Source organism: Ovis canadensis, chromosome 1 (assembly GCF_042477335.2).
Source record: "Ovis canadensis isolate MfBH-ARS-UI-01 breed Bighorn chromosome 1, ARS-UI_OviCan_v2, whole genome shotgun sequence".
Lineage (NCBI taxonomy): Eukaryota > Metazoa > Chordata > Mammalia > Artiodactyla > Bovidae > Ovis > Ovis canadensis.
The window spans coordinates 197,138,770-197,163,891 of NC_091245.1; the positions used below are offsets into that span (position 1 = coordinate 197,138,770).

The 25,122-nt window shown below is 40.8% G+C and overlaps 1 protein-coding gene across 1 annotated transcript in view; it reads left to right on the forward strand.

Annotated features, from left to right (window-relative positions):
- The window catches only part of ATP13A4 (ATPase 13A4), a 118,586-nt gene that overhangs the window by 18,913 nt on the left and 74,551 nt on the right, over positions 1-25,122 (forward strand). Inside the window, exons 2-3 of the mRNA XM_069593303.1 lie at positions 16,047-16,073; positions 16,169-16,342. Coding sequence (XP_069449404.1) covers positions 16,047-16,073; positions 16,169-16,342 — 201 coding nt within the window. The remainder of the gene's footprint in view (positions 1-16,046; positions 16,074-16,168; positions 16,343-25,122) is intronic.

The following is a 25,122-nucleotide window of genomic DNA, read 5'->3' on the forward strand; positions in this document are numbered from 1 at the left end:
GAGTGCCTGATGAACTATGGAATGAGGTTCGTGACATGGTACAGGAGACAAGGATCAAGACCATCCCCATGGAAAAGAAATGCAAAAAAGCAAAATGGCTGTCTGAGGAGGCCTTACAAATAGCTGTGAAAAGAAGAGAGGTGAAAAGCAAAGGAGAAAAGGAAAGATATAAGTATCTGAATGCAGAGTTCCAAAAAATAGAGGAAGAGATAAGAAAGCCTTCTTCAGCAATCAATGCAAAGAAATAGAGGAAAACAACAGAATGGGAAAGACTAGAGATCTCTTCAAGAAAATTAGAGATACCAAGGGAACATTTCATGCAATGATGGGCTCGATAAAGGACAGAAATGGTATGGACCTAACAGAAGCAGAAGATATTAGGAAAAGGTGGCAAGAATACATGGAAGAACTGCACAAAAAATGTCTTCACGACCCAGATAATCATGATGATGTGATCACTAATCTACAGCCAGACATCCTGGAATGTGAAGTCAAGTGGGCCTTAGAAAGCATCACTCTGGACAAAGCTAGTGGAGGTGATGGAATTCCAGTTGAGCTGTTTCAAATCCTGAAAGATGATGCTGTGAAAGTGCTGCACTCAATGTGCCAGCAAATGTGGAAAACTCAGCAGTGGCCACAGGACTGGAAAAGGTCAGTTTTCATTCCAATTCCAAAGAAAGGCAGTGCAAAAGAATGCTCAAACTACTGCACAATTGCACTCATTTCACATGCTAGTAAAGTAATGCTCAAAATTCTCCAAGCCAGGCTTCAGCGATATGTGAACTGTGAACTTCCTGATGTTCAAGCTGGTTTTAGAAAAGGCAGAGGAACCAGAGATCAAATTGCCAACATCCACTGGATCATGGAAAAAGCAAGAGAGTTCCAGAAAAACATCTATTTCTGCTTTATTGACTATGCCAAAGCCTTTGACTGTGTGGATCACAAGAAACTGTGGAAATTCTGAAAGAGATGGGATTCCCAGACCACCTAACCTGCCTCTTGAGAAATCTGTATGCAGGTCAGGAAGCAACAGTTAGAACTGAACATGGAACAACAGACTGGTTCCAAATAGGAAAAGGAGTACGTCAAGGCTGTATATTGTCACCCTGCTTATTTAACTTACATGCAGAGTACATCATGAGAAACGCTGGGCTGGAAAAAACACAACCTGGAATCAAGACTGCCAGGAGAAATATCAGTAACCTCAGATATGCAGATGACACCACCCTTATGGCAGAAAGTGAAGAGGAGCTAAAAAGCCTCTTGATGAAAGTCAAAGAGGAGAGTGAAAAAGTTGGCTTAAAGCTCAACATTCAGAAAACGAAGATCATGGCATCCGGTCCCATCACTTCATGGGAAATAGATGGGGAAACAGTGGAAACAGTGTCAGACTTTATTTTGGGGGGCTCCAAAATCACTGCAGATGGTGACTGCAGCCATGAAATTAAAAGACGCTTACTCCTTGGAAGAAAAATTATGACCAACCTAGATAGTATATTGAAAAGCAGAGAGATTCCTTTGCCAACAAAGGTCCGTCTAGTCAAGGTTATGGTTTTCCCTGTGGTCATGTATGGATGTGAGAGTTGGACTGTGAAGAAGGCTGAGTGCCGAAGAATTGATGCTTTTGAACTGTGGTGTTGGAGAAGACTCTTGAGAGTCCCTTGGACTGCAAGGAGATCCAACCAGTCCATTCTGAAGGAGATCAGCCCTGGGATTCCTTTGGAAGGAATGATGCTAAAGCTGAAACTCCAGTACTTTGGCCACCTTATGCAAAGAGTTGACTCATTGGAAAAGACTCTGGTGCTGGGAGGGATTGGGGGCAGGAGGAGAAGGGGACGACAGAGGATGAGATGGCTGGATGGCATCACAGACTCGATGGATGTGAGTCTGAGTGAACTCTGGGAGTTGGTGATGGACAGGGAGGCCTGGCATGCTGCAATTCATGGGGTAACTAAGAACCGGACACGACTGAGCGACTGAACTGACGGAACTGAACTGATGCAGTCAAAGGCTTTAGCATAATCAATGAGGCAGAAGTAGATGTTTTTCTGGAATTCTCTTGCTTTTTTTATAATCCAGTGTTTGTTGGCAAATTGATATCTGGTTCCTCTGCTTTTTATAAATCCAGATTGCACATCTGGAAGTTCTTGGTTCATGTACAGCCTAGATTGGAGAATTTTGAGCATTACTTTGCTAGTGTGTGAGATGAGTACAATTGTATGGTAGTTTGAAGATTCTTTTGCATTGCTTTTCTTTGTGACTGGAATAAAAACTGATCTTTTCCAGTCCTGTGGCCACTGCTGAGTTTTCCAAATTTGCTGGCATATTGAGTGCAGCACTTTCACAGCATCAACTTTTAGAATTTGAAATCGCTCAACTGGATTTCCATCACCTCCACTAGCTTTGTTCATAGTGTTCCTAAGGCCCACTTGACTTCTCATTCCAGAATGTCTGGCTCTAGGTGAGTGATCATACCATCACGATTATCTGGGTCATTAAGATCTTTTTTGTACAGTTCTTCTGTGTATTCTTGCCACCTCTTTTTAATGTCTTCTGTTTTTGTTATGTCTATACCATTTCTGTCCTTTATTGTGCCCATCTTTGCATGAAATTTTCACTTGGTTTCTCTAATTTTCTTGATGTATCTAGTATTTAGATACAGATGAAGATACAGATACAGATGATGTATCTAGTCTTTAGATACAGATAAAGATGTATCTATTCTTTCCCATTCTTTTGTTTTTCTCTATTCCTTTTCATTGTTCACATAAGAAGGCTTCATTATCTCTCCTTGCTATTCTCTGGAACTCTGCCATCAGGTGGATATAACTTTCCTTTTCTCCTTTGCCTTTCACTTCTCTTCTTTTCTCAGCTATTTGTAAAGCCTCCTCAGACAACCATTTTGCCCTTTTGCATTTCTTTTTCTTGGGGATGGTTTTGATCACTGCCTCCTGTACAATGTCGTTGTGCTTGGTATTAGGGTTACAAAGAAAAGCCACAGGGCCTAGGGATTTCAGTGGGCTAGTGTTATGAGAGCAAGATTCTGTGGGAACATAGAGGAAGCAACAGCCAACTCCTGGATGATTTCAGTGAAAAATTGCCAATGAAAATAATCGAGATGGACAAAGAGGAGTTTACCAGTAAGCCCAGATAAGGTGAAGAACATTCTAAATCAAGGAGACACAATGTACAAAGGAACTGAGGTGTAAAGAGACAAAGCACATTCTACTTGGAGAACTGAGTGCAGTCTGGCAAAGTCGGTGTGTCATGTATGTGCTGGAGTGGGACAGGAAGAACAGAGAGATGAGGCTAAGAAGATGGTGTGGGGAAGGTTAGGAATGGCTTTGCCTGCCATTCTAGAAGGAATGAAGCGGTCTAAGAAGGTGGCCAACCATAGTGGTTTGGTTGGACCTTCTGGTCACTAGCACTGAAAGCCCACATCCTGAAAAACCCCTCAGTCCTTGACAAACTGGGATGGTTTGTTACTCTAGTAAGAAATTGAAAGCAGATGTCTGCTTTGGGAAGGTACAGCGTGGACAACACCATAGGTGCGCGTTGAACCTCAATGGGGGCTCTTGTAGTGATTCTAGTGAGCATAGTGGTTGAACTAAGCGGAGATATATATCAGGGATGGAGCAGAGGAGACCGATTTGAGAAAAGTCTAGGTCTTTGAACTAGTTAGATGTTGAGGGAGGAGGGGGGAGGATATCCAAGGGAATCCCTAGATTTCTGAGTCATGTAACTGGTTGTGTGGTGGTGGTGGTAATTCAGAAAGAGAAGAGGTTTTTAAATTTGTGATGAATTCTGATTGAGGAGACTTCATAGAGAAAGTTTTATTCGAATAAAACCCATTTATTTAGATCAGTAGGATTTTATTTTCCCTAGGAGAAGGAACAACAAGATAGAGGCTGGCATTTGCAAAGTGAAAACAAAGAAAAACCCTGCTTGAATAAAGGCATACTGATAGGTAAGAGGGTGTTTCTAGGAATGATGTGTAGTTGTAGGACATACTCATTTTATTTTATTATTTTTTTATTTTTTATTTTTGACATACTCATTTTAAATACAAGTTTGCCTATTATGACTCTGATTAGACTGAGAGAAATAAGAGAAAAAAAGGTGGTGTTCTACTATGAATATAGGTTAAGGCAAGGCTACCCAGTAATATGTCATGGATGGCACTGGGGTGCTAGAGATAGATTATAGGTGTTCTTAGGGGAAGGCTGAGATATTGATTCCTTCCAGCTTTAAGCAGCCTCACCTACTTATCTGATCTGCACTGTGAAAATATTATCATTTTTCAATGGGTCTCACTGTAGAAAAAAGATTTAGAAGTACTGTGCTAAGGAAATGTCTCTTTTTGGTTTGGTTTATAGTCAAATTGGAGAAGGAAATGGCATACCACTCCAGTATTCTTGCCTGAAAAATCCCATGGACCGAGGAGCCTGGTGGACTGCAGTCCATGGGGTCGCAAAGAGTCGGGCACGACGGAGCAACTAACACTCACATAGTCAAGCTAATTTAAGTATGAGATAAAATCATGCCTCTGTTTCTATTAAAATGCAAGATAACAAAACAAAAATTATGTTCTTTTTTTCTTTCTTGCTCATAGACAACTTTTCCCCCAGCTTTATTGATACATACTTACATATAACACTGTGTAAGTTTAAGGTGTGTAACGGGATGCTTTGGTATATGTATGTATTGTGAAACGAGTAAGTTCTTTGTAAACAAAACTCTTTTTTACTATTTCTTTGTGGGATAGATGTTATTTTTCTTCAAAAAATCTATTAAAATAAAATCAGCTGAAGATTAGGTCATTTTTCTGTTGTCTTTGTGTAACATCTGATATCAGTGGAAATGTAGCTATTAGCATTTGAACTCTTGCAGAAGCACTGTCTGTTTCATAAGTTATTATCGTGAAATAGGGCAAGAACTAGATTAAATGAACCAGCAAAAGTACAATGGTGAACGTATAAGAGTATGTGACATTTCCCCTTTTCTTTTATTGTGAGATATTATATAGTACCTATATAAAAGCACAATAAATATTTTTATATAGCTTAATAGATAGTTACAAGCAGTGTGTGTGTGTGTGTGTGTGTGTGTGTGTGTGTTAGTCACTCAGTTGTGTCCCACTCTTTGGGACCCCATGGACTATAGCCTGCAGGCTCCTTTATCCTTGGAATTCTCCAGGCAAGGATATTGGAGTGGGTTGCCATTTTCTTCTCCAGGGGATCTTCCTGACCCAGGGATCAAACCCGGGTCTACTGCATTGCAGGCAGATTCTTTACCATCTTAACCACCAGGAAAGCTAACTATAAGGTGAAAAATCTATTAATTATCATCAAGATTAAGAAACAGAATAATGCCACTCCAGTTCGGGGAAAAAACAGTTGTAGTGGACATTAGTGGAGCCATTGAAAAATCTGAATATAATTTGCATTCTAGTTGAGATTAAAAACTCATAGACATGGAGAAATAGAGGTTCGTGATTGAAAAAGCAAATTATAAAAGAGTATTTATAGTACAATTTCATTTTGATAAAAGAAACCTATATGCAGTAAGTTGTTAACTGTGACTTTGGGTTATGGGGATTTAAAACTATATTTTTCTTTTCTGATTTTAAAGGAACAAGTACTGCTTCTGTAATAGCAAAGGCATAAAACAAATACCTGCAAATATATCATAACTATCTGGCCCAGCTTAAGTGTACTGAATTATCCTTTAGTTGGGTGTGGCATCTCAAGCTATTTCAACAAACTAGAAATTCTGGCCTCCCTGTTCCACTACTCTTCTAAACTTTCCATTTTTATTGTGGTCCCTCATTTCCCTATCACCCAGCCTAGCTTCATCAACTTCCACTTTGGTCCATTATTGCTTGAAATTCTCCAGCAGATTAGGAAGCTTCTTTTCTGTCAGTCAAAACCAGAATCATGCCTCATGGCATGACGGTGCCATCTTACAGAACTGCGAGAAACCTTCCCTAAGGAAGTGCTCAAGTCTGAATACCAGTTATGGAAATGAATAATGTAGTTTTGTCACACTGGGGAATTAAGATGCTCAGTTGATGAATAAGGCACAGTGGCCAGGAAGTCACACAATGTCACAATGGGGTGGTGTGCCAGCCCCCATCCTTGGGGCCAGGCATGGGGCTTCTTGCATGTGGCATGCTCCCTTTTTCAGAGGGCTGTCTGATGGTCTCAGGCAAGTGGTCTGCACAATATGTTGGCAGTAAATTGCACAAATGTTACTGTAGGAAGTACCCTCTATTTTTCCCTTAAAGGAATGTTGAAGCTTGAGTGAAGGCCACATGGGCAGCTATGAAGTAGAGGCAGGTATTTCCATGGAAAGGATTTATAACTATAATGTGCTTCTATGAGGGGACTGCAAGCTGATCATATAAGTGATATTTGCGAGGTTCCTATTGTTATAAGTACTGCAGACATCAAAATTTAGAGGGACTTGAGAGATCATATAATTCCATCACCTCTGTGACAGAGTGAAACTGAGGCCCAGACTGGGGAAAGGAGTTATTTAATAGAATCAAGGTTCAGACTAGAGCCCAGGATTCCCCATTTCCAAGCCAGTGCTTTCCCCTCTGCATTGGTGTTTGCAAATCTATGACTCTCAAGAGTTATCACTACGAGTCCAAGGATTTGTATGTCCAATAAGCTTTCATAGCTTCCATAGGCAAAAGCAGAAACCAATCATTTTAAAAGCTGTCAAATAAATGTGCAAAAAAAGTGTACAACCAATTTAATAGTAAATCAAAACTCATATGGCCATTGCATAAGTCAGAAGACAGAACACTGCTAGCATTCCAGATGTTTCCTGAGGCCCTCCTTAACCATAACCCATCTTTGTCACCCAATATAGAAATAACCTTTTGCTTTCTGTAATTCCCTTTTTCTTCCCTTTAAAATGTTTTTTCTAACCATCCCATGACAATATTTTTGAAACTTATACAGTTAAATCACATTGATTATACTGTTTTGTGTTTTGCTTCTTCTGTTTATTTTTGAAATATATCCATATTATTGCATAAAATTAGAGTTTATTCATTTTCATTGTATCCAAACAGATCATTATAAGACTATACTTTAAAAATGTCGGTTTCGTTGTTGATGGACTTTTGGATTGCTTTCATCTTTGATTTTTTTAATATTCCTGTCTTCTGGTACACGCATGCATACATTTCTGCAGAGAAGGTTCTTACTAGTGGACGATATGCAGGCTGGATAGCGCAGCAATGTTAAGAAAGAGCTGATTATAAAAAGATGGTAAGTAGTGATTACAGGCATGCTTTCTACCCACCTGCTCTCTGTGGAAAAGATTTCAGGCCACCTCAACAAAAGAGCTTGGTAATTTTCAGAATGATGATTTTCCAAATTATTTTTGTCTATAGACCACCTTGTTTAGGCATGTACCTGTAATGGAAGGTCAATATATTTATACTGATTTTACATTGTTTGAACAGATAGAAATGGCATTGTTCAGTTTGAGAGGAAAATGTTTGAGTTTAGAATACCAGCTTCTGGGTTTCAACCCACTTTCTGGTACATGATGTAGTCATTAGTAAGGTTGTCTGAAAATGAAACAGGCTTACCCAGGAAGTAGGATTTGCTTAATTGGTAGTCTGGATGTTTCATATTGTGAAAGAAATGCAGGATTATCTCTGACCCTTCCTTCTCTCAGAGTTCAGATAGCATACTTCCCCCATCTTTCATTTATAATATCCAATGGTAAGTGACAAACAATCATATCTGGGGATAAAGGCCAACAAGAATCCTTGAGGATACAATCTATTGTCAAGGTAAATTCTCCACTGATTGAGAGTGGAACTGTGACTTTGGAAGGAGATCATTGCTTTTTTCCTATGCTTTCTCTGCGTGTGCCCTTGTTTGAGAATTCTCCTATGGTCTCAGATTTCTCCTCTTAAAAAATACTTGACTGGATGTTTGCTAAGATTCACCACACGCTAACAGTCTGGAACTCTCGTTCTTGGCATCTCTGTTTAGCAGTCTAGTAACAGTCTGGAACTCTCGTTCTTGGCATCTCTGTTTAGCAGTCTAGTGATATTTAATAATGTCATCAGAGCCATTTGCTCACTCAAAAAAGTATTAGAGGGCCTATTTTGTTCCAGGATGTATTCTGCTGTGTACCAGGGATTCAGCAATGAACAAGACAGACAGAAGCTCTGCTCCTGTGAAACTTACTTTCTAGGAACCTATCATGAAAAAAATAAACAAACAAACAAAAAAAGATAAAAATAGGGGCTTGTAGAGATTTAAAAAGGATGATGGGAAGAGCATGATTGGATAGCGTCTTTAGACTGTGTGGTTGGGGAAGCTGAGATCTGAGTGATAATGGGGGGCGGGCAGCCACGTTAGGGCATCTCTGAGGGTTTATCAATTAACCTTAAGTCTAAAAGCCCTTGTAATAAGAACAACTTCTATTTAAATTGTGTGTTTGCCACTGTTATCCCATTTCCTTGTCAATAACAGTCTTGTGAGGCAGGCATTATTATTTTTATTTAGGTGGTGTAGTGACTTCCAGATGCTAACATTAGTAAGTAGCAGAAACAGGTCTTGAACTCAAGAATTTGGTCTTTGCCTGTGGTGTTTCCCCTGCTCTGCTGTCTGAGTCTCTCTTCTGTGCACTGAGGAGGCTTCCCAGATGGGACGGTATTTTGGATACTGATCTACCTGAGGCTTATCGGTCTCAGCACTACTCAGACATCACCAGCAAGGAAAGTTTTCATTTCAGCATCACACGGAAATCTAGAAAATGCATCTTGCCAATGTTACCAGACCAGAAAACGATGTTGATTGTGGAAACCACTGTCTGGTTGCTGGGTGGTGTCCCTCTGTGCTATTTCCTCTCTCTCTGCCGTTTGAAGCTTGTGAAAACCTGTCTAAGAGGAACCTAAGAACCTGTCTGGGTGGTGCATCCATTAACTCAAATGTGAATAATCGGCAAGGATTCAAGCACTATCCCCCGCCAGATGAGACTATCAGAGGGCAGGGGCAGGAGTGTCTTCATGAGAGGTAACCCTATTGGTGGAAAGACTTTTCCCTGTTGCCTACCAGCTGGGTGACTCTGAGGACTTTCCTTAACCTCCCTGAACCTTACCTTTCTTAATCTCACCTCCAGATGATATTACTTTCTTTGTAGGGTTGTGAAGATTAAAGCAGAGTGTGAAAAAATAGATACTTAGGGTGACTGGTACACAATGACAAGTTATTATTTATATAAACTGTATGTCTCATGAGCTTTAGCCAAGCTTGGGAGGACAATTATCTACAGGGCAGGGAGTCACTAATGGGTGGAACAAGTTGCTTTTCTGTCAACTAACTGCCCTGACAAGGAGCTGTTTCCACAGCCCAGGCTGGCAGCCTCCTGGTCTGAGAAAAGGAAACCCTGATTAGGTTGAAGGACACTGAAGCCCCAAACATGTTTGTTCTTCCTCCTTCCAGAACCAGACTGCTGCCCACCTGGAATGCCCAGCTAGGCAGAGGCCTCGGTCCCTGACTTTGCCCAAGGGCCCCAGCTTTAGGATTGTCACAAGAAGTCTGCCTGCTGTTTGTGGAAGGGGAGAGATGCAAGTGTGCCTTTTAAGGGTTTGGCAAGCTCTCTTTTGATCAGTGGCTTAGAGGACATGCCCTAGAATCCCAAAGTCCCACCAAAAGTTGCATTCTTTGTCCTTACAAGAGGGGGTTGATTAGAACGCCACAATACACGGACCTGGACTACCTTAAACTGGAATTTTGTTCTTCAATGCACTCTGAGGTCCTGAGGTAGGATAGGGCTCTGTGAGTTTAAGGGAAATGTCCTGGTGGCTGGGGCAGAGTGAGAGCAAGGGGATGGATCAGGTCCGAGAGGGATGTGGGTGCAGTCCATAGGGGCATTTGATTTTCTCTCTTAACTCCTATTGCCTCATCTGCAGAATGAATTGTTGTGACCACTACTGAATTTAGTGGTCTTTTGGCATTAAGTCCTTTTTGACAATAGATTTCAATGTCAAAATTTCTAATTCTCTTCTGAGTGCTGAGGATGATGTCTGAGGCACTAGGACTTAGAGACCTGCTTAGCTGGGGGAAGCTCAAATCCTAAAGCACACTTCTCAACCTCCTCACTGCTTTGGGCCACATAATTTTTTGTTTTGAGGGTAGCTGTCCTCTGCATTGTAGGATGTTTAGCAGCCTTCCTGCCCTCTACCAGTCAGGTGTCTGTAGCACCTCTCAGCCAGGTGAGAGTGACCCCAAATATCTCCAGACATTGCCAAATGTCCGCTGTGGGGCAAGATCAGCCCTGGTTGAGAACCACTGACCTACAGTGAGAGGCTGTATTTCCAGTGAGGACCCGGATGAAATGAAAAATAGAAGCTGGCATAGACCCTCAGTGCTGGGGAAAAGGGAAAGCCTGGCAGAGACCATGGGACATGAGGAGCATCTGCTCATTTCAAGGGGGGCATCTCCCACTCACTCTGGCTGATTCTTCCTTCCTTTTTTCCTTAAGACTTCAGGTCTCGCAATTAGCGGTCCATAATCTTTGGTTCGTGACATACTCGTCCTCGGCCCATTCTGTCTGGCATTAATTTAGTCATTTAATTAATTCCTTATAATAATCTGATGACCCCACCACTCAAATAAAATCTAGAATTTTGACAATAACCTACATGTGACAGAGTGGTCCCTCTGTCCCTATCTCAGCCCAAGAGAAGCAACCCATTGTCCTGTACCATGTGGTCATTACTCCCTTATTTCCTCTCTATGCAGTTTTCTTTTCTCTAAGTGTACCCTAAAAGTAACCTTAAAATTTTAGTTGTGTTTAACTTTATAAAAAGATTGCCATGCTGATGTAAGCCTTTGCACTGACTGTTTTCATTTACTATTGTTTTACTGACGTCATCCCTACCCTTGGGTATTGCTGGGAGCTGATTTATTTGAAGTGCTGTATCAGGTCCTATGGGGCCTGTCATGTCCATAGCACCTCTCACCAGGTGAGAGCCAAATGGTCCTGTAGTGTGAACACACCCCAGAGTATCATCTTCTGTCTCCCTGGGTGGTATTGGGTTAGTTCCTGGACTATTTTGTCCAAGAGTCTTTGTGCTCCCTAGTTGGTTCTTTTTTAAAAAATTATTTTTATTAAAGTAATAGTTGATTTGCAATGTTGTATTAGTTTCAGGGTTACAGCAAAGTGATTCATATATATGTGTGTGTGTGCGTGTGTATATATACATATATACACACATATACATATATACTTTTCAGATTCTTTTCCCATATGAGTTATTACAAAATAGTGAGTATAGTTCCCTGTGCTTTACAGTAGGTCCTTGTTGTTTATCTATTTTATATACAGTAGTGTGTACATGTTAATCCCCAGTTCCTCATTTATGGTTCCTCCCACACCTTTCCCCTTTAATAACCATAAGTTTGTTCTCTGTGTCCGTGAGTCTGTTTCTGTTTTGTAAATACATTTATTTGTGTCATTTTTTAGTCCCCAGTGGATTCTTCCAGTGCAAGAATGTGAGTACAGGATGGTCACAATTTCTCATTTAATTTTAAAGAAAAAGTAGAACTTCTGTGTGAAAATAACTGGGGCACCAATTTAAAGTTTTAAGAAATACTTACAGGCCAACAAGAAACCTTTCTGCAGGCCATTCGTTTTGAGCCTCCAGTTTAAGATTAGGTCATTCAGGTTGAGAATTTCTCACCTGAATGGAGAAGTTAAATTAACTTAGGGGACACTTAGGAAATCATTCTTTAGCACTAAAGAATGGCAAACAGGAAACAACCCAGGCAGAGATTTGAATAGAATGTGTGGTTGAGATCAGCAGGGAGTTAAACCTTGTTCTTTTAGTACATCTTATTGTTCTGCTTGGAAATGTAACAAAACATTCTCTTCACGTGAAACTTCTGAAAATAAGGGAAAAGAGATTATCTTTAGGGCAGTGCTTTTAAAAAATGAATCACTTTAACTTTCCAATATTTAGTGAAGCTACAAGAGAAAAGCAAAATTGTCGTAAGGAGAATAAATGGCTCCCAGGCCAACAGGATCTGACTGCAATTGATCAAATATATTTAAAGAAAGCATGTTAGTCAGGGTGAGAGGAGATTCCAGAGCCCAGTTTAAGTGCTATGTTTGCATATGGCTCCACCGGCAGGACAATCACAATTGTGGAGGTGGTGCCATTGGAAAGAGAGCGAACACTGAACGCCCACACATGTATTTCCCTGGTCCGTGTGACAGGCACGTGCGTCTCTCCCTCATGGCACCCCTGTCTCTGGGATCTGTCTAACTGGAGACTTCTCTGGGAAGAGTTCTCCTGTCAGTCTCTGGGTCGAGAAGGCTGACAGCCATTCTCAGGACTCAGTGGCCCGCAGGTGACCAGAGCACCTCACGGAGCTTCCTGGAGTCGGCCAGTGCTCTGCTTTGGTGGCCGCCCTCTCACCCTCCCCAGAATTTCCCTGAGATCCTGTCCTCACTCGTCTCCTTTCACTAAGTGCTTGCCTAGTATCAGGTCCCATGTTCACATACAGAGTGTAAATTCTTTAAGATCAGCCTTGATTTAGACTCAGCCCTCTAGTGCAGGGTCTTTTCTAGACTCTAGGACCCCCCTGAATCTCTATGGGGAAATGTATGTATGTGTATTTCTGAGGAGAACATCTGTAGACTCTTAAGGAGTTCTGTTGGCCAAGGCGACTTAGATCATTGCCTGGGGCTTCCTTGGTGGCTCAGACAGTAAAGAATCTGCCTGCAATGCAGGAGACTCAGTTCGATCCTTGGGTCAGGAAGATCTCCTGGAGAAGGGATTGGCAACCCACTCCAGTCTTCTTGCCTGGAGAATTCCGGGCAAAGGAGCCTGGCGGGCTACAGTTCATAGAGTTGTAAAGAGTCGGACACAACCGAGGAAGTCACACTTTTCACTTTCAGGAAACATAGTTTGACTTTTGAGCACAGGGGAGAAGGGAGAAGACCTATACACCTAGAAGTCTGACTTTTGGTCCTTAGGGGTAAATGGATGTAGATGCCCTGGGACAGAGGGAGGAGGAGAATCTGTGGGTTGGAGGGGGATGAAGAAAGGGACAGCTTGCTATTCTGTAATGCAAGAAGACTGCCAAGAGGGTAGTATTTCGGGGACAATTGCCCAACACTTTTTTTTTTTTTGGTCTGATGGACTCTTTTTTTGTGGGACAAAGTGTGGGTAGAGTGCAGGATAGTAAGAACCATCCCCTCAAGCATTTTCAGAGACATGGAACGCACTCTGTAATGCAGGAAGGAAATTGCTATGGGTTGATAAGAAACCTCACTGAACACATTTTTACCATTTTAAAACCCAGTATCTATGAATAGTCCCTGCAATGCCTGCAATTTGCTGTACACTTAAAATTTTTTTTCTTAAATTGAACTTAAAAGCAAAATGAAGAAAGGCCTTAGAGTAGAAATGGTCAGCTCACATTACCTTCAGTGTGCTGCCTACACCTGGACTTGAGGCTCAGTTCTGAGTTACTTATGAATATTGTGCATTGAAAAATTTATTTAGATCTTTTTCAGTGAGATAAAAGTGTGTGTAAAGCGCACGGTGAAATGTTTTTCAGTGCTCCATCAATGTTAGCTACCATCATTGTTTCCGAATCATTGAAAGTTTGAAAGTGAAGCCACTCAGTTGTGTCTGACTCTTTGCGACCCCGTGGACTGTAGCCTACCAGGCTTCTACGTCCATGGGATTCTCCAGGCAAGAATACTGGAGTGGGTTACCATTTCCTTCTCCAGGGGATCTTCCCGACCCAGGGATCGAACCCCAGTCTCCTGCATTGGAGGCAGACGCTTTAACCTCTGAGCCACCAGGGAAGCCCCAAATCATTAGTTGCTAATAAAAACTATTACTATACTTTTTTAAAACTCTAGTTTTCTTAGCTGGAACTTGAAGGTCATCATTCTTGCGTTACTTTGATAATGAACATGAAGACACTTGGGAAACTACAGAAAGCTTTTCCTGAATAGCCTGTAAAAGAATGCACAGTGGTAAGGAGATTTGTGCTTGTATTAGGGACAGAACTGGCCTAGCTTCAGCACAGTTAACCAGCGGCTTAGTTGAATGGCAAGATAAGAATGCATAGAAATGTAATATTTTAAAAAAGGTGAAAAAATGGCTGGGTGGGAAGGGTGGGTAGAGTTGATCTGTTCCACCATGTAGCAATGTAATAATGTAATGGGATGGACTCAGGACAGGTCTGGAATTTAGAATTGGTACCCTGCTTGGTATGAAGCCAACAAAGTGTTGCTTCCAGTGTGGTGAGGGTACAGAAACATTTCAGATTTGGCATCTGGGGAGCGGCAACTGGAGTGTGGGACAGAGGAGTATTTATGTCAGGATAGACATTCTACTTTGCAAAGTCAGTCAAGAGCTTGTATTTCTGCAGTGAGGTGAACATTTTATCAAAGGCATTCCAGATGTGAACACTACCTAAGGAAGCTATCAGCATCTGTGTGCACTGCTAATAAGAGAAAGGAACCCAGTAATTACATCTGCAAGCAGCTTTCAGCCAAGGATCACAGGAACTTTCCTGCTAATACATCTTTATCAAGTTGAGACAGGAAAGTTGGAGGATTTAAAGTTGCATTTTCCAGATCCCCTTTTTTTCCTACTTTTTGTTCTACAAAAGTAGAACAGTTGATACCAAGAATTCTTAGATCTAAATGCCTGTAAGCTATGTCAAATTTCCAACCGAATTTTAGGTCTATATTCCAGGAAATGGTAATGTAGCAGTAGCAGCAGTAATTAGTCATGTTAGCACTTTAATATAGTAACTCATTTAAACTTCACAGCAACCCTGGGAAGCGGGTGCCGTCACCACCCTCATTTTATGGATGACAAGGCAAGAAATTAAAAGGTTAATTTACTTGTTCAACCTCATACCCAGTAAACCAAAGACTAGGCTTTGAACCCAAAATATCTTGATCCAGAGAATGTGTTTTTAAACCAGACATGCTCCATCCTCTCAACCTTAGTTATTATACTTAATGTGCAACATATCTATGGCTTTGTGGGCTATAGCTGTGGCATAGAGACCATAAACTTCAGGGGAGTTTTTCTGTTCTGTCCCAGGCTTTCCTTGGAAGGGAAAGGTTTGTCCAGATTATAAATTTATTACAGGTCAGACTCTTACCTTGTTAATGCTTGCATTCTCCATGAGCTTCTATTCCCCTCATGGTACATAGCAGCTGCTCAATAAGCAAGAGTTGAAATAAATTAAATAGTCTCTATGGTTTTCCCCCCCTTAATATAAAATTCTTTTTGCTACTAAACGAGAGAGGCAGAAAGGCCTAACTGTCTTTACCCTAAATCCCCAAAGGCAAGCTGAGATTTAGTTGCCATTTCCTTCTCCAACGCATGAAAGTCAAGTCACTCAGTCGTGTCCGACTCTTAGCAACCCCATGGACTGCAGCCTACTAGGCTTCTCCGTCCATGGGATTTTCCAGGCAAGAGTACTGGAGTGGGGTGCCATTGCCTTCTCCTCATTGTCAAACAGTTTCACCAAATCCTGACTCCTAAATCAAGGCCTGGTTCCAGCTCCCCCCCACTCCATTCCTGCTCTTCCTACAAAGCTGCTGGTCTCAGCTAGGGAAATCATTCACTCTTGCTGTCTCCCACATGGCTCATAGTCACATCTGTGAAGGTTGTGGATCAAGTTCAAGACTTGAAGGCTGATGAATCTGGGTTTGAATCTTGACAGCAGAACTTGCCAGCTCCGTGACCTTGGACAAATCATTGCATTCAGCCTTTCTGAGCTCAGCCTCATCATTTATGAAGTGAGGGTCATATTATCCTATTCAGAGGATGCTTGGGAGACTTAAACAAGGTGATGTATCGTGCTTGGCTCAGGGTAGCCAGATGCTGAAATTGTAGAAATTGAATTTCCCCAGTTGGAATACAACTTCTTGGAAGTCTGAAATCACAGCTTATGAAGAATTTTTGTCAGGGATCTTTCTCCACTTTCTCAACCCCTCACTCCATTCTTCTGTTCTCCCCTCAGCCTCTTCAGTTTCTTCACACTCTGCAGGTACCCCCACCAGTTTCGTCAGCAAAATTCCAATTTGTTCATTTGTTGTTTATTGTGTTTAACTAATATTTGGATTCATTTTGGCTTTGCCCCAGGAGATATTTGGCTACCGGACTCAGTGTTGCCGGAAAACCCTCTGCCTTGCTGGATCCATCTTCTCCTTTGGGATCCTTCCCTTGGTGTTTTACTGGAAACCCGCTTGGCATGTGTGGGCAAATTGCATCCCATGCTCCTTGCAAGAGGCAGATGTCGTATTGCTGAGGACAACGGTAAGTGTGTCCCTGGTTCTCTACCTGGCAGCCCTTTCTCCTGATCATCTTGATATGGGATGGCTGTGGGGAGATGAGCACAAGGCAGGTGGTGGCTAGAGGTCCAGCCTCCGGATCCATCTTAGCCTTGCAGTTATATACCAAAAATTTAATAATTTGTATGTGATGTGATTTCATTAAGAAGAGCTAATTAATAGGGTATTCCTTTTAAAATTACGATTGTAGTGAATGTCAAATTAGGGAGTGACACCTTAAGTTTGTTACTTAACCTTTCGGGACCTCAGACTCTCTATCTGTAAAATGGAACTAGCAAAAGCACATGTTCTCTCTTGGGTTGGTGTGAGGATGAAGTGAGATTACATTTGTAGAAGCCATTTACAAAATGTAGATGGTTTGATCACTCTCATTTACAAATTGTAAATGATCTTTGGTCATTATCAAAGATTGTTTTGTGTGTCTGTGTATGCATTTTTTTCTCTTTCTTTTTTACTTTTTAAATTATGAAAATATGATAACACAGTTACAGGAGAATTGGAAAATACAGAATAAAGTTATAGTACAAAATATAGAGAATATATTTCCACTATATATTACAATTTTTAAAAAGTAGATAAATTTAGATTTTTAGTTAGAGTTTCAATATCATACACTAAAAAATTAATAGAATGATTATACAGAGATGTAGAAGGATTCAGTAGACCTGAAAAGCAATGTGAACCAATTTGTGCGTGTATGTGGTTTGGTTTTTATCCAGCAACTTTACAGGCTTACCGAACAAAAGGGCTTGCTGTAGCCTAGATGCATCTACCTATAATGGCCTTGCTCATCTGGGTGCTATGTCCTTCCCTTACTAGCCATAGGCATTTCCTTGTAGGACAGGATACATGGGGAAAGTACCCTTTAGCTAGGAATCCCCAACACTCATCTACAGTTAATCAGGTCTTGTCTCCTAGTTACATGTTGGCTTTGCAACTGAACATACAAGAGAAAGTCCAAAAAGGCATTGGTGCCTCAGGAAACTGTATTCCATCACTCCACCCCTAACTCTTTGAAAGGCTTTCTCTCATTTCACTATCCTCTTCTACTAATCAGAGCCGTTGAAACCACCTTCAATCTTGCCTTTTTCATCTTGATTTCAACCTTAATTTTTAATTACCTGCTCTTGTGAGTCATTTTAAATGGATTTGCTATGCCAGAGGCTCTCCAAATAAATGAGGTGCTAAATTAGTCTATATGTAATTAGAGGAGAATTCAATTATTTCAAACACCTCTACTGTGTGAGTCTTAGATAAAAATAAGCTTTTGGAGTCAAAAGTTTAAAAGTCTGCTGTTGGGTTATTCGCATTAAAATGACACTTTAAGAAATATATTATTTGAATTATATTATAATAGCTGAACAGTAAAGATTTCCCAGTAAGGAAACCTGGATGACTCCTACTTGAAAATGTGTTGTAGAAATCAGTACTTGGTATTTATCATCAATCTCACACTGGTAAGATTACAGATCATTATCCTAGCTACTGATTAGGTAGTCATTTTTTAACTGAAAAAAAAAAATAGTAGCGTGATGTACTGGCTGGAAGTCTTTAGCACGTAGTTTACTTTCTGTTCCCCTCCTCTTATTAAGTGCCTCGAAGAGTGAGATTTTTTTCTAAATGATAAGAGTAATTACATTTCTATTTTATAATTTTAAAAGTGGCATTTTATTTATTATTCATCTACTCCTGAATTTTAACCAATATTTGTATCGATGCCATATTTCTATGTGAATAACATGATTTACATTCACTGGTGTTTTGAATTCAGATGCTCTTGATGATTTCTGTAGTTTTTATTTTTATTATAATCACAAATACGTTTTTTCCCTTCATTGTCATTGTGTGTCACATGTGGCCAAAGAGGATGTGCAGAAAACTTTGTGATGATTGACTATTAGGCCTGACTCTAGGCATATCACTTCTATGTTTTCATGGGGAACATTTTCCCTCCAGTTTTACCTAAAGATGTCAAAGATAGGGGCTTTAATTTGAAAACTTCAAAATCCCACAAATCAGCCATGCAAATGACACCTGCGGTCCACCAGACCACCCGGATGCTCATGTGTGATCATGTTTCCTGGATCCCTTATTTCCTCCCCTCCCTCTTCCTCTCCAGCCTCCTCTCTCCAAACCCATGCTCCCCACATCGGCAACATTTTCTAAGGTAATCAGATAATTTGTCCATGATTTTACTCATACGTTTCTTCTGATAGTCCCTATTTCCTCCATGCATTCTTTCACTTCTTTGTTCATTCATTGTTTGTTGAGCAAGCACCAATCATCTACCAGGCGTTGTTATAGACACTGGGAATACAGCTATGAACAAAACAGATGGCAATCCCTCTTCTTACTGAGTGACATTCTGGAGAGGACTCAACTCATTTTCACTTGCATGCACTCATCCTGACATTCTCTGTACAGTAAATATAGAGAGTAGGCGTTCTATCTCTCCTTATTAAACCTACTCATTCCTGGGCCATAAATCACCTTGTCTATTCAGTCTTTGTTGATCCATTCTCTGTCCTCAGTCCGGAAGAAATTAATCACCTTTCCTTCATTCTCTTTTAGCTCTGTATTTTCAAGTCTCATTGCTATAATGCTTTCTGCAGGCTGCCTTCCATTACAGTGCAATTCTCTCTACATTTTACAAAACAGCAAATCCTTGATTATGCTATTTAATTCTCAGAAAAGCCCTGGAAAATGGCATTATCATTTTTATCTTAGAGATGAGGATACAGAGGGGACAATAACTTTGCAACCTGGTAAGTGTCAGTCAGGATCTCCCTCTCCCTTCCTTTTTGTCTCTTTCCTTTCCTCCTCCCTTTATAAATTTGATGAGCACAGGTTGTATGTCAACCATAGTGCTAGCTCATGGGCAGGGCAAAGAGCAGGAAGTATTATAGTAAAATCAGCGTTCTTCACAGAATTCAACAGATCACTATACAAATAAATGCAAAAATCCAACAGTTACAAGTCTTACTGGGTTGGCCAAAAAGTTTGAGTTTTTCTGTTATGTCTTATGGAAAAACTTGAATGAACTTACTGGCCAACACAATACTTAGGAAAGTTTCATGGTTATAGGATTAGAGGTAAGGAATTGACCAAGTCAAGAAAACCAGGAAAGACTTTTCTGAGCATCAGAGGATGACAAACATTAAAAGGTGATGGTGGCTGATGGGGAGGAGCACATGGGGAATGGTCCAGGTAAAGGGGATCACATGGATAAAGAAGTGGAACCTGAGTTCCTAATCTCTAAGCCCAGAGCTTTCCCCACTATAGCTTTTTATCTTGTTTTATATACCTTTTTATAGCTTTTTATCTTGTTAGACTAGAAGTATTTTGGAGACAGTGACCATGGCTTTTCACTATGTGTAGTACCTAGCTTGTGGCCATAGCAGGTGCTCAATAATTATTTAAACTAAATAAATGAGTTGAACATGCAATAAATGGTTTCACAGATTCTACCAAAACTTTATCAAGACAGTAAAGTGAAATACCATGATTGAGAAAGTAAGAGGAGATAGTATTATGCTTCTTTTAGGTATGCATTCCTTTCTCTGAATTCTGTTTCCCTATCCCCCTACTTTAAACTACTTTTTGGTTAAGAATCTAGCCAGAAATGCCTGAAATTTCATAAGCTGGATTCTCTGAGATGATTTTTTTGTTAGGGCAAAAAGTCTTGAGGCTACTATCTTTTATAAGATAGGGTTATTTATATTGTGACTTATGATTTGCAAAGCATTTGCATATATGCTGTCTTATTTGGTCCTTACTGGTAGAGATTATATTTTCCCTATTTTACAAATGGAGACATAGAGAAGTTAAAAGAAAGGCTCATGGTTCCAGAGCTGTAAGCAGTGAAAACAAAATTTATGGTGAGTTGTTAAGGATTTCTGTGTTGGTTTTTTTTTTTTTTCATATAAACATAGATACAGCCTATTTGAAGTCTCAAGAACTGCAATTCTGGAGACAGATTTGGGTACCCTGACAGAGTGTTCTGGCAAAGAGAGAGTGAGGGGTAATAAGAAAAAGTCACCACTGTTGCCTGGGGACAATTATGATTGACTCTGACACAAGTCAGAATATGTCTGTCCTTAAGAAATCACAGTTGTTTCTGGGTAGAGGTCAAATAAATAAATAGACTGATGTAAGTTATCTTAGGGTAAGGGCCTGATAAGTATTTTGAATTTGTGGCAGGTATTGTGAATGACTTCATCAGATCAAAAAGTTAAATTTCATCCAGAGTGAAAGGTGCATAAGTCACGCTTCCTTAATAGTCTCCTGGCTCCATTTAAGAGTGCTCTCTTAGCAATACTGACTCCATTTTGGTTTTCCAGTCACAGTTCTCCAAATTTCTCCCTTCTGATAGAGACGTTTCTTTAGAAAGCATTAATGATCAACCACTTGGTTATTTGACATTAGTATTAACCCCCTTGGCACTGGGGAGACTCATTCCCAGACAGCCATGTCCCACAGAGGAGAAAGAGAGGTGATCATGCAGAAGGTATATGATTTTAGAGAGTTTAGAAATCTCATAGCTTGAATTTTAAAACTTTAGTCATGAATCAGGTACAATAAAAAAAAAAGCTCACTAGTTTATAAATAACAGTTGCAACAAATTATATCTGATGGCTGAAGTCTTTTATTTTGTGTGGGAAAGACTTAGAAGATTTGCATTTGCCCTTGACAAGCAATTTTAAGGAGGCTGTTTGGGCCAGAGAGTCCTTTTAGCAGTTTGAATTAAAAGACCTCTTTTCCATTTTTTTCAGTCTTATGAATTGGAGATGGTCTAGACCGGAGTTTCCTGAGAAGATGAGGTAGAACATTTATATCTCAAAGAAACAGGGGGAGAAATGCACAACTCCTCTGAGGACTTTTGTTCCCTTAGGGTCAGAATTAGGGCCATTAATTCAAAATGACCACAATAATCATAGACATTTTCATCAGGTTCTTACAATTATTGTTGTAATAATCAATCAACAGCGCTATAAAAAAAAAGTTCAGAGAGATATGGATAGCAAGGAAAACATTGTGATGAATCTTCAGAGGAACAGAGAGGAGCAGAGTGAGCGTGAGAGAGTCAGAGAGACAAAGAGAGCTCTCAGAAGCCTCAGAGGAATTTCCAGTTCTGAAATCCTTCAACAGAATTGTGAGCAGTTTCTCTGAGGGAAGTGGATTAATTATTATGTTTCCCGAGTCCTCAAAAATGCTTGTTGAGATATGCTTCCATTTTTGCCTTACATTTTTCTAATTGACTGTATGGGTGAAAATGAAAGTGTTAGTTGCTGAGTTGTGTCGGACTCTTTGTGACCCCTTGGACTGTAGTCCATAAGACTCCTCTGTCAATGGAATTCTCCAGCAAGAATACTAGAGGGGGTAACCATTTCCTTCTCCAGGGGATCTTCCCTACCCAGTGATCTAACCCAGGTATCCTGCATTGCAGATGGATTCTTTACCATCTGTGTCACCAGGAAGCCCTGCATAGGGAAACTAATTTAGGAATTTCAAAGAGGCCCCACGTTGGCCAATTTTATTATAAATCATCCCAAGTAATTGTAGTCCAGCAAGACAAATACTTGCAGAACTCAGGTCCATAGTTCTTATATGGAAGACCGGCAGAAATTCCAGAAGGAGACTGCCCTTAGAGAGTGAACTTCCCATATCCCAAGAGTAATTACTTAACAGAAAGGAAAAAAGAGAACCAAAATCCTGAGAACAGAAGCTAGCAAACGAAACAAAACAGAAAGTGAAATCTTGAAGGCCACTGGGGCAAAATAGAGAAGATAGGGAGAAAGATCCTAGAGGGCAGTAGCTGGTAACAAAGGACAGCCTGACTCCTACCAAGACAGGAGGTTCCGGTACAGGGGACTTACTGCCATGTCAGGACAATGGTCCTAGGTCTCCTTAGGGCCACTGAGGAACCCACAGAGCACACTGGAATCTTGCAATTGCCTTACTCAGATCCAAGGTAATATATGCAACCCCAAATGAAAAATACTGATTTCCTACTACCTCTTTGGAATTTTGCAATGGGTAACATTTTTTTTTTAAAGACCATCTTAGAGGTACTACATTTTGTGACGTGAACTTCTATACAAGAGGATAAGCCTGAACTTGAAGTGACCATTACACTGTTCTTAAACTCCAAGAGACGAGGTGCTTACAGCAAAAGGTTGGAAAGAGATACGCAAGGTCACTCACTTCATTCAATATAAAAGTTAGTCTGATATTTCCAAGGTTCAAAAAGTACAAGTCCACAGGAGATAAAAATTGTCCAGGTTTGCTTCTCTATCTTTCTGTCCAGGTCAAACCTAAGTCTTCTGTGTACATTCCTTCTTTGAAATCCACTCAAGTTATTTTAAATCTTATTCTTTTGGAGTTCAAGGACTGGACGGGTCTGATTCATTCCCTTGGTGAAGAGGAGGTAAAGATGACACTTGAGTGTTAAAACATCTAGATTTGTCAGGCAAACAGTTTGGATTATATGCATTCAGTTCAGTTCAGTTCAGTTGCTCAGTCGTGTCTGACTCTTTGCAACCCCAGAATCACAGCATGCCAGGCCTCCCTGCCCATCACCAACTCCCAGAGTTCACTCAGACTCACGTCCATTGCGTCAGTGATACCATCCAGCCATCTCATCCTCTGTCGTCCCCTTCTCCTCCTGCCCCCAATCCCTCCCAGCATCAGAGTCTTTTCCAATGAGACAACTCTTCGCATGAAGTGGCCAAAGTACTGGAGTTTCAGCTTTAGCATCATTCCTTCCAAAGGAATCCCAGGGCAGATCTCCTTCAGAATGGACTGGTTGGATCTCCTTGCAGTCCAAGGGACTCTCAAGAGTCTTCTCCAACACCACAGTTCAAAAGCATCAATTCTTCGGTGCTCAGCCTTCTTCACAGTCCAACTCTCACATCCATACATGACCACTGGAAAAACCACAGCCTTGCCTAGATGGACCTTTGTTGGCAAAGTAATGTCTCTGCTTTTGAATATGCTGTCTAGGTTGGTCATAACTTTTCTTCCAAGGAGTAACCATCTTTTAATTTCATGGCTGCAGTCACTATCTGCAGTGATTTTGGAGCTCCCCAAAATAAAGTCTGACACTGTTTCCACTGTTTCGCCATCTATTTCCCGTGATGTGATGGGACCAGATGCCATGATCTTCGTTGTCTGAATGTTGAGCTTTAAGCCAACTTTTTCACTCTCCTCTTTGACTTTCGTCAAGAGGCTTTTTAGCTCCTCTTCACTTTCTGCCATAAGGGTGGTGTCATCTGCATATCTGAGGTTATTGATATTTCTCCTGGCAGTCTTGATTCCAGCTTGTGCTTCTTCCAGCCCATGCATTACAAAGCAATTATTTAAAGTGGTAGGTCTTCAGTGTATTCAAGTATTTTGTAGCTCAGTAAGTGCTTGAGAGAGCTAGGAAACAGACTGAAGAGGAAATAGCCATTTCTAGGTAAATATACTTCTTTTCTGGGAGAAGGCAATGGCACCCCGCTCCAGTACTCTTGCCTGGAAAATCCCATGGATGGAGGAGCCTGGTGGGCTGCAGTTCAGGGGTTCCACAGAGTCGGACTCGACTGAGCAACTTCACTTTCACTTTTCTCTTTCATGCATTGGAGAAGGAAATGGCAACCCACTCCAGTGTTCTTGCCTGGAGAATCCCAGGGGGATTCTCTGGTGGGCTACCGTCTATGGGGTCGCAGAGTCAGACACAACTGAAGCGACTTAGCAGCAGCAGCGTACTTCTTTTCCAGAAGGAGAAACAGGCTCTTAGAGATTCTAAATTTTTTTAAAGGGAAAATAACTTCCTAGTTATAGCAAATCTCAGGAACAACATACTAGGGAAATGAGGTACTTGCCTAGCACTGCACCCAACCAACATTTGTCACAGCAGCTATAGGCCGGATTCAGCCTGGGTCACATACATTATGCCTTTAGTCCTGAAAACATCCATGAAGTGTGTATTATGACCCCTACTTCCTGGATATTGAAAATTAAGTTCAGAGAGTGGCGATGATTTTTCAATTGGGTTTGGAGCTGAGATTTGATCTCATGAAGGAGCCCATGCCTTTTCCATACTGGACAACACCAAGTTGAAAATGGAGAGAAGTTATGAGCTCACCCAGGGTGACCACTCCACAGTGACACACTTTCCTTCCCTTTCTTTGTCTTATATTCTCCTTAAAAAGTTGGGTGTATTTCTTTTTTTTTAATTATCATTTTTAAAAAGTATACAATATTCGAAGGTTACTTTTCATTTATAGTTATTAAAAATATGCAGGATTTTACAGTTTTTAACAGAGCAGTAAACAAAGGAAAAGTCACGGTGGCATCTTTATTTAGCATATAGAGTTCTACTTGGCATTATAGAGAATTTGAATTAAATGGCCCTGGGGGTAAAGGGGATGACAGGAAGGGGATGAGCTTAGAGACAACTATATCCAAGCACCTTCAGTTTAGTGATACTTTAGACTGTAATAAGAAGGATTTCAGCCTTTAATACTTGCCTAGACTAAGATATGCAGTCAGTACATTGGATTAATACTGGCCCGTGAGAGCTTGGGAGTTCCAGTGTTCCAGTTTGCCTTTTCCCGTTTAGGGATAAAGGTCTAGAGGTCTGTTTGCTGTCACACTGAACCAGAGGGTGACAGCTTGATTTTGGGAGTCAGATTCTCTGTTGCTAGGAGATCAGAGATTCTGAGCAACTGATGCTATTTGATACACAGTCTAGAAATCAAGGTG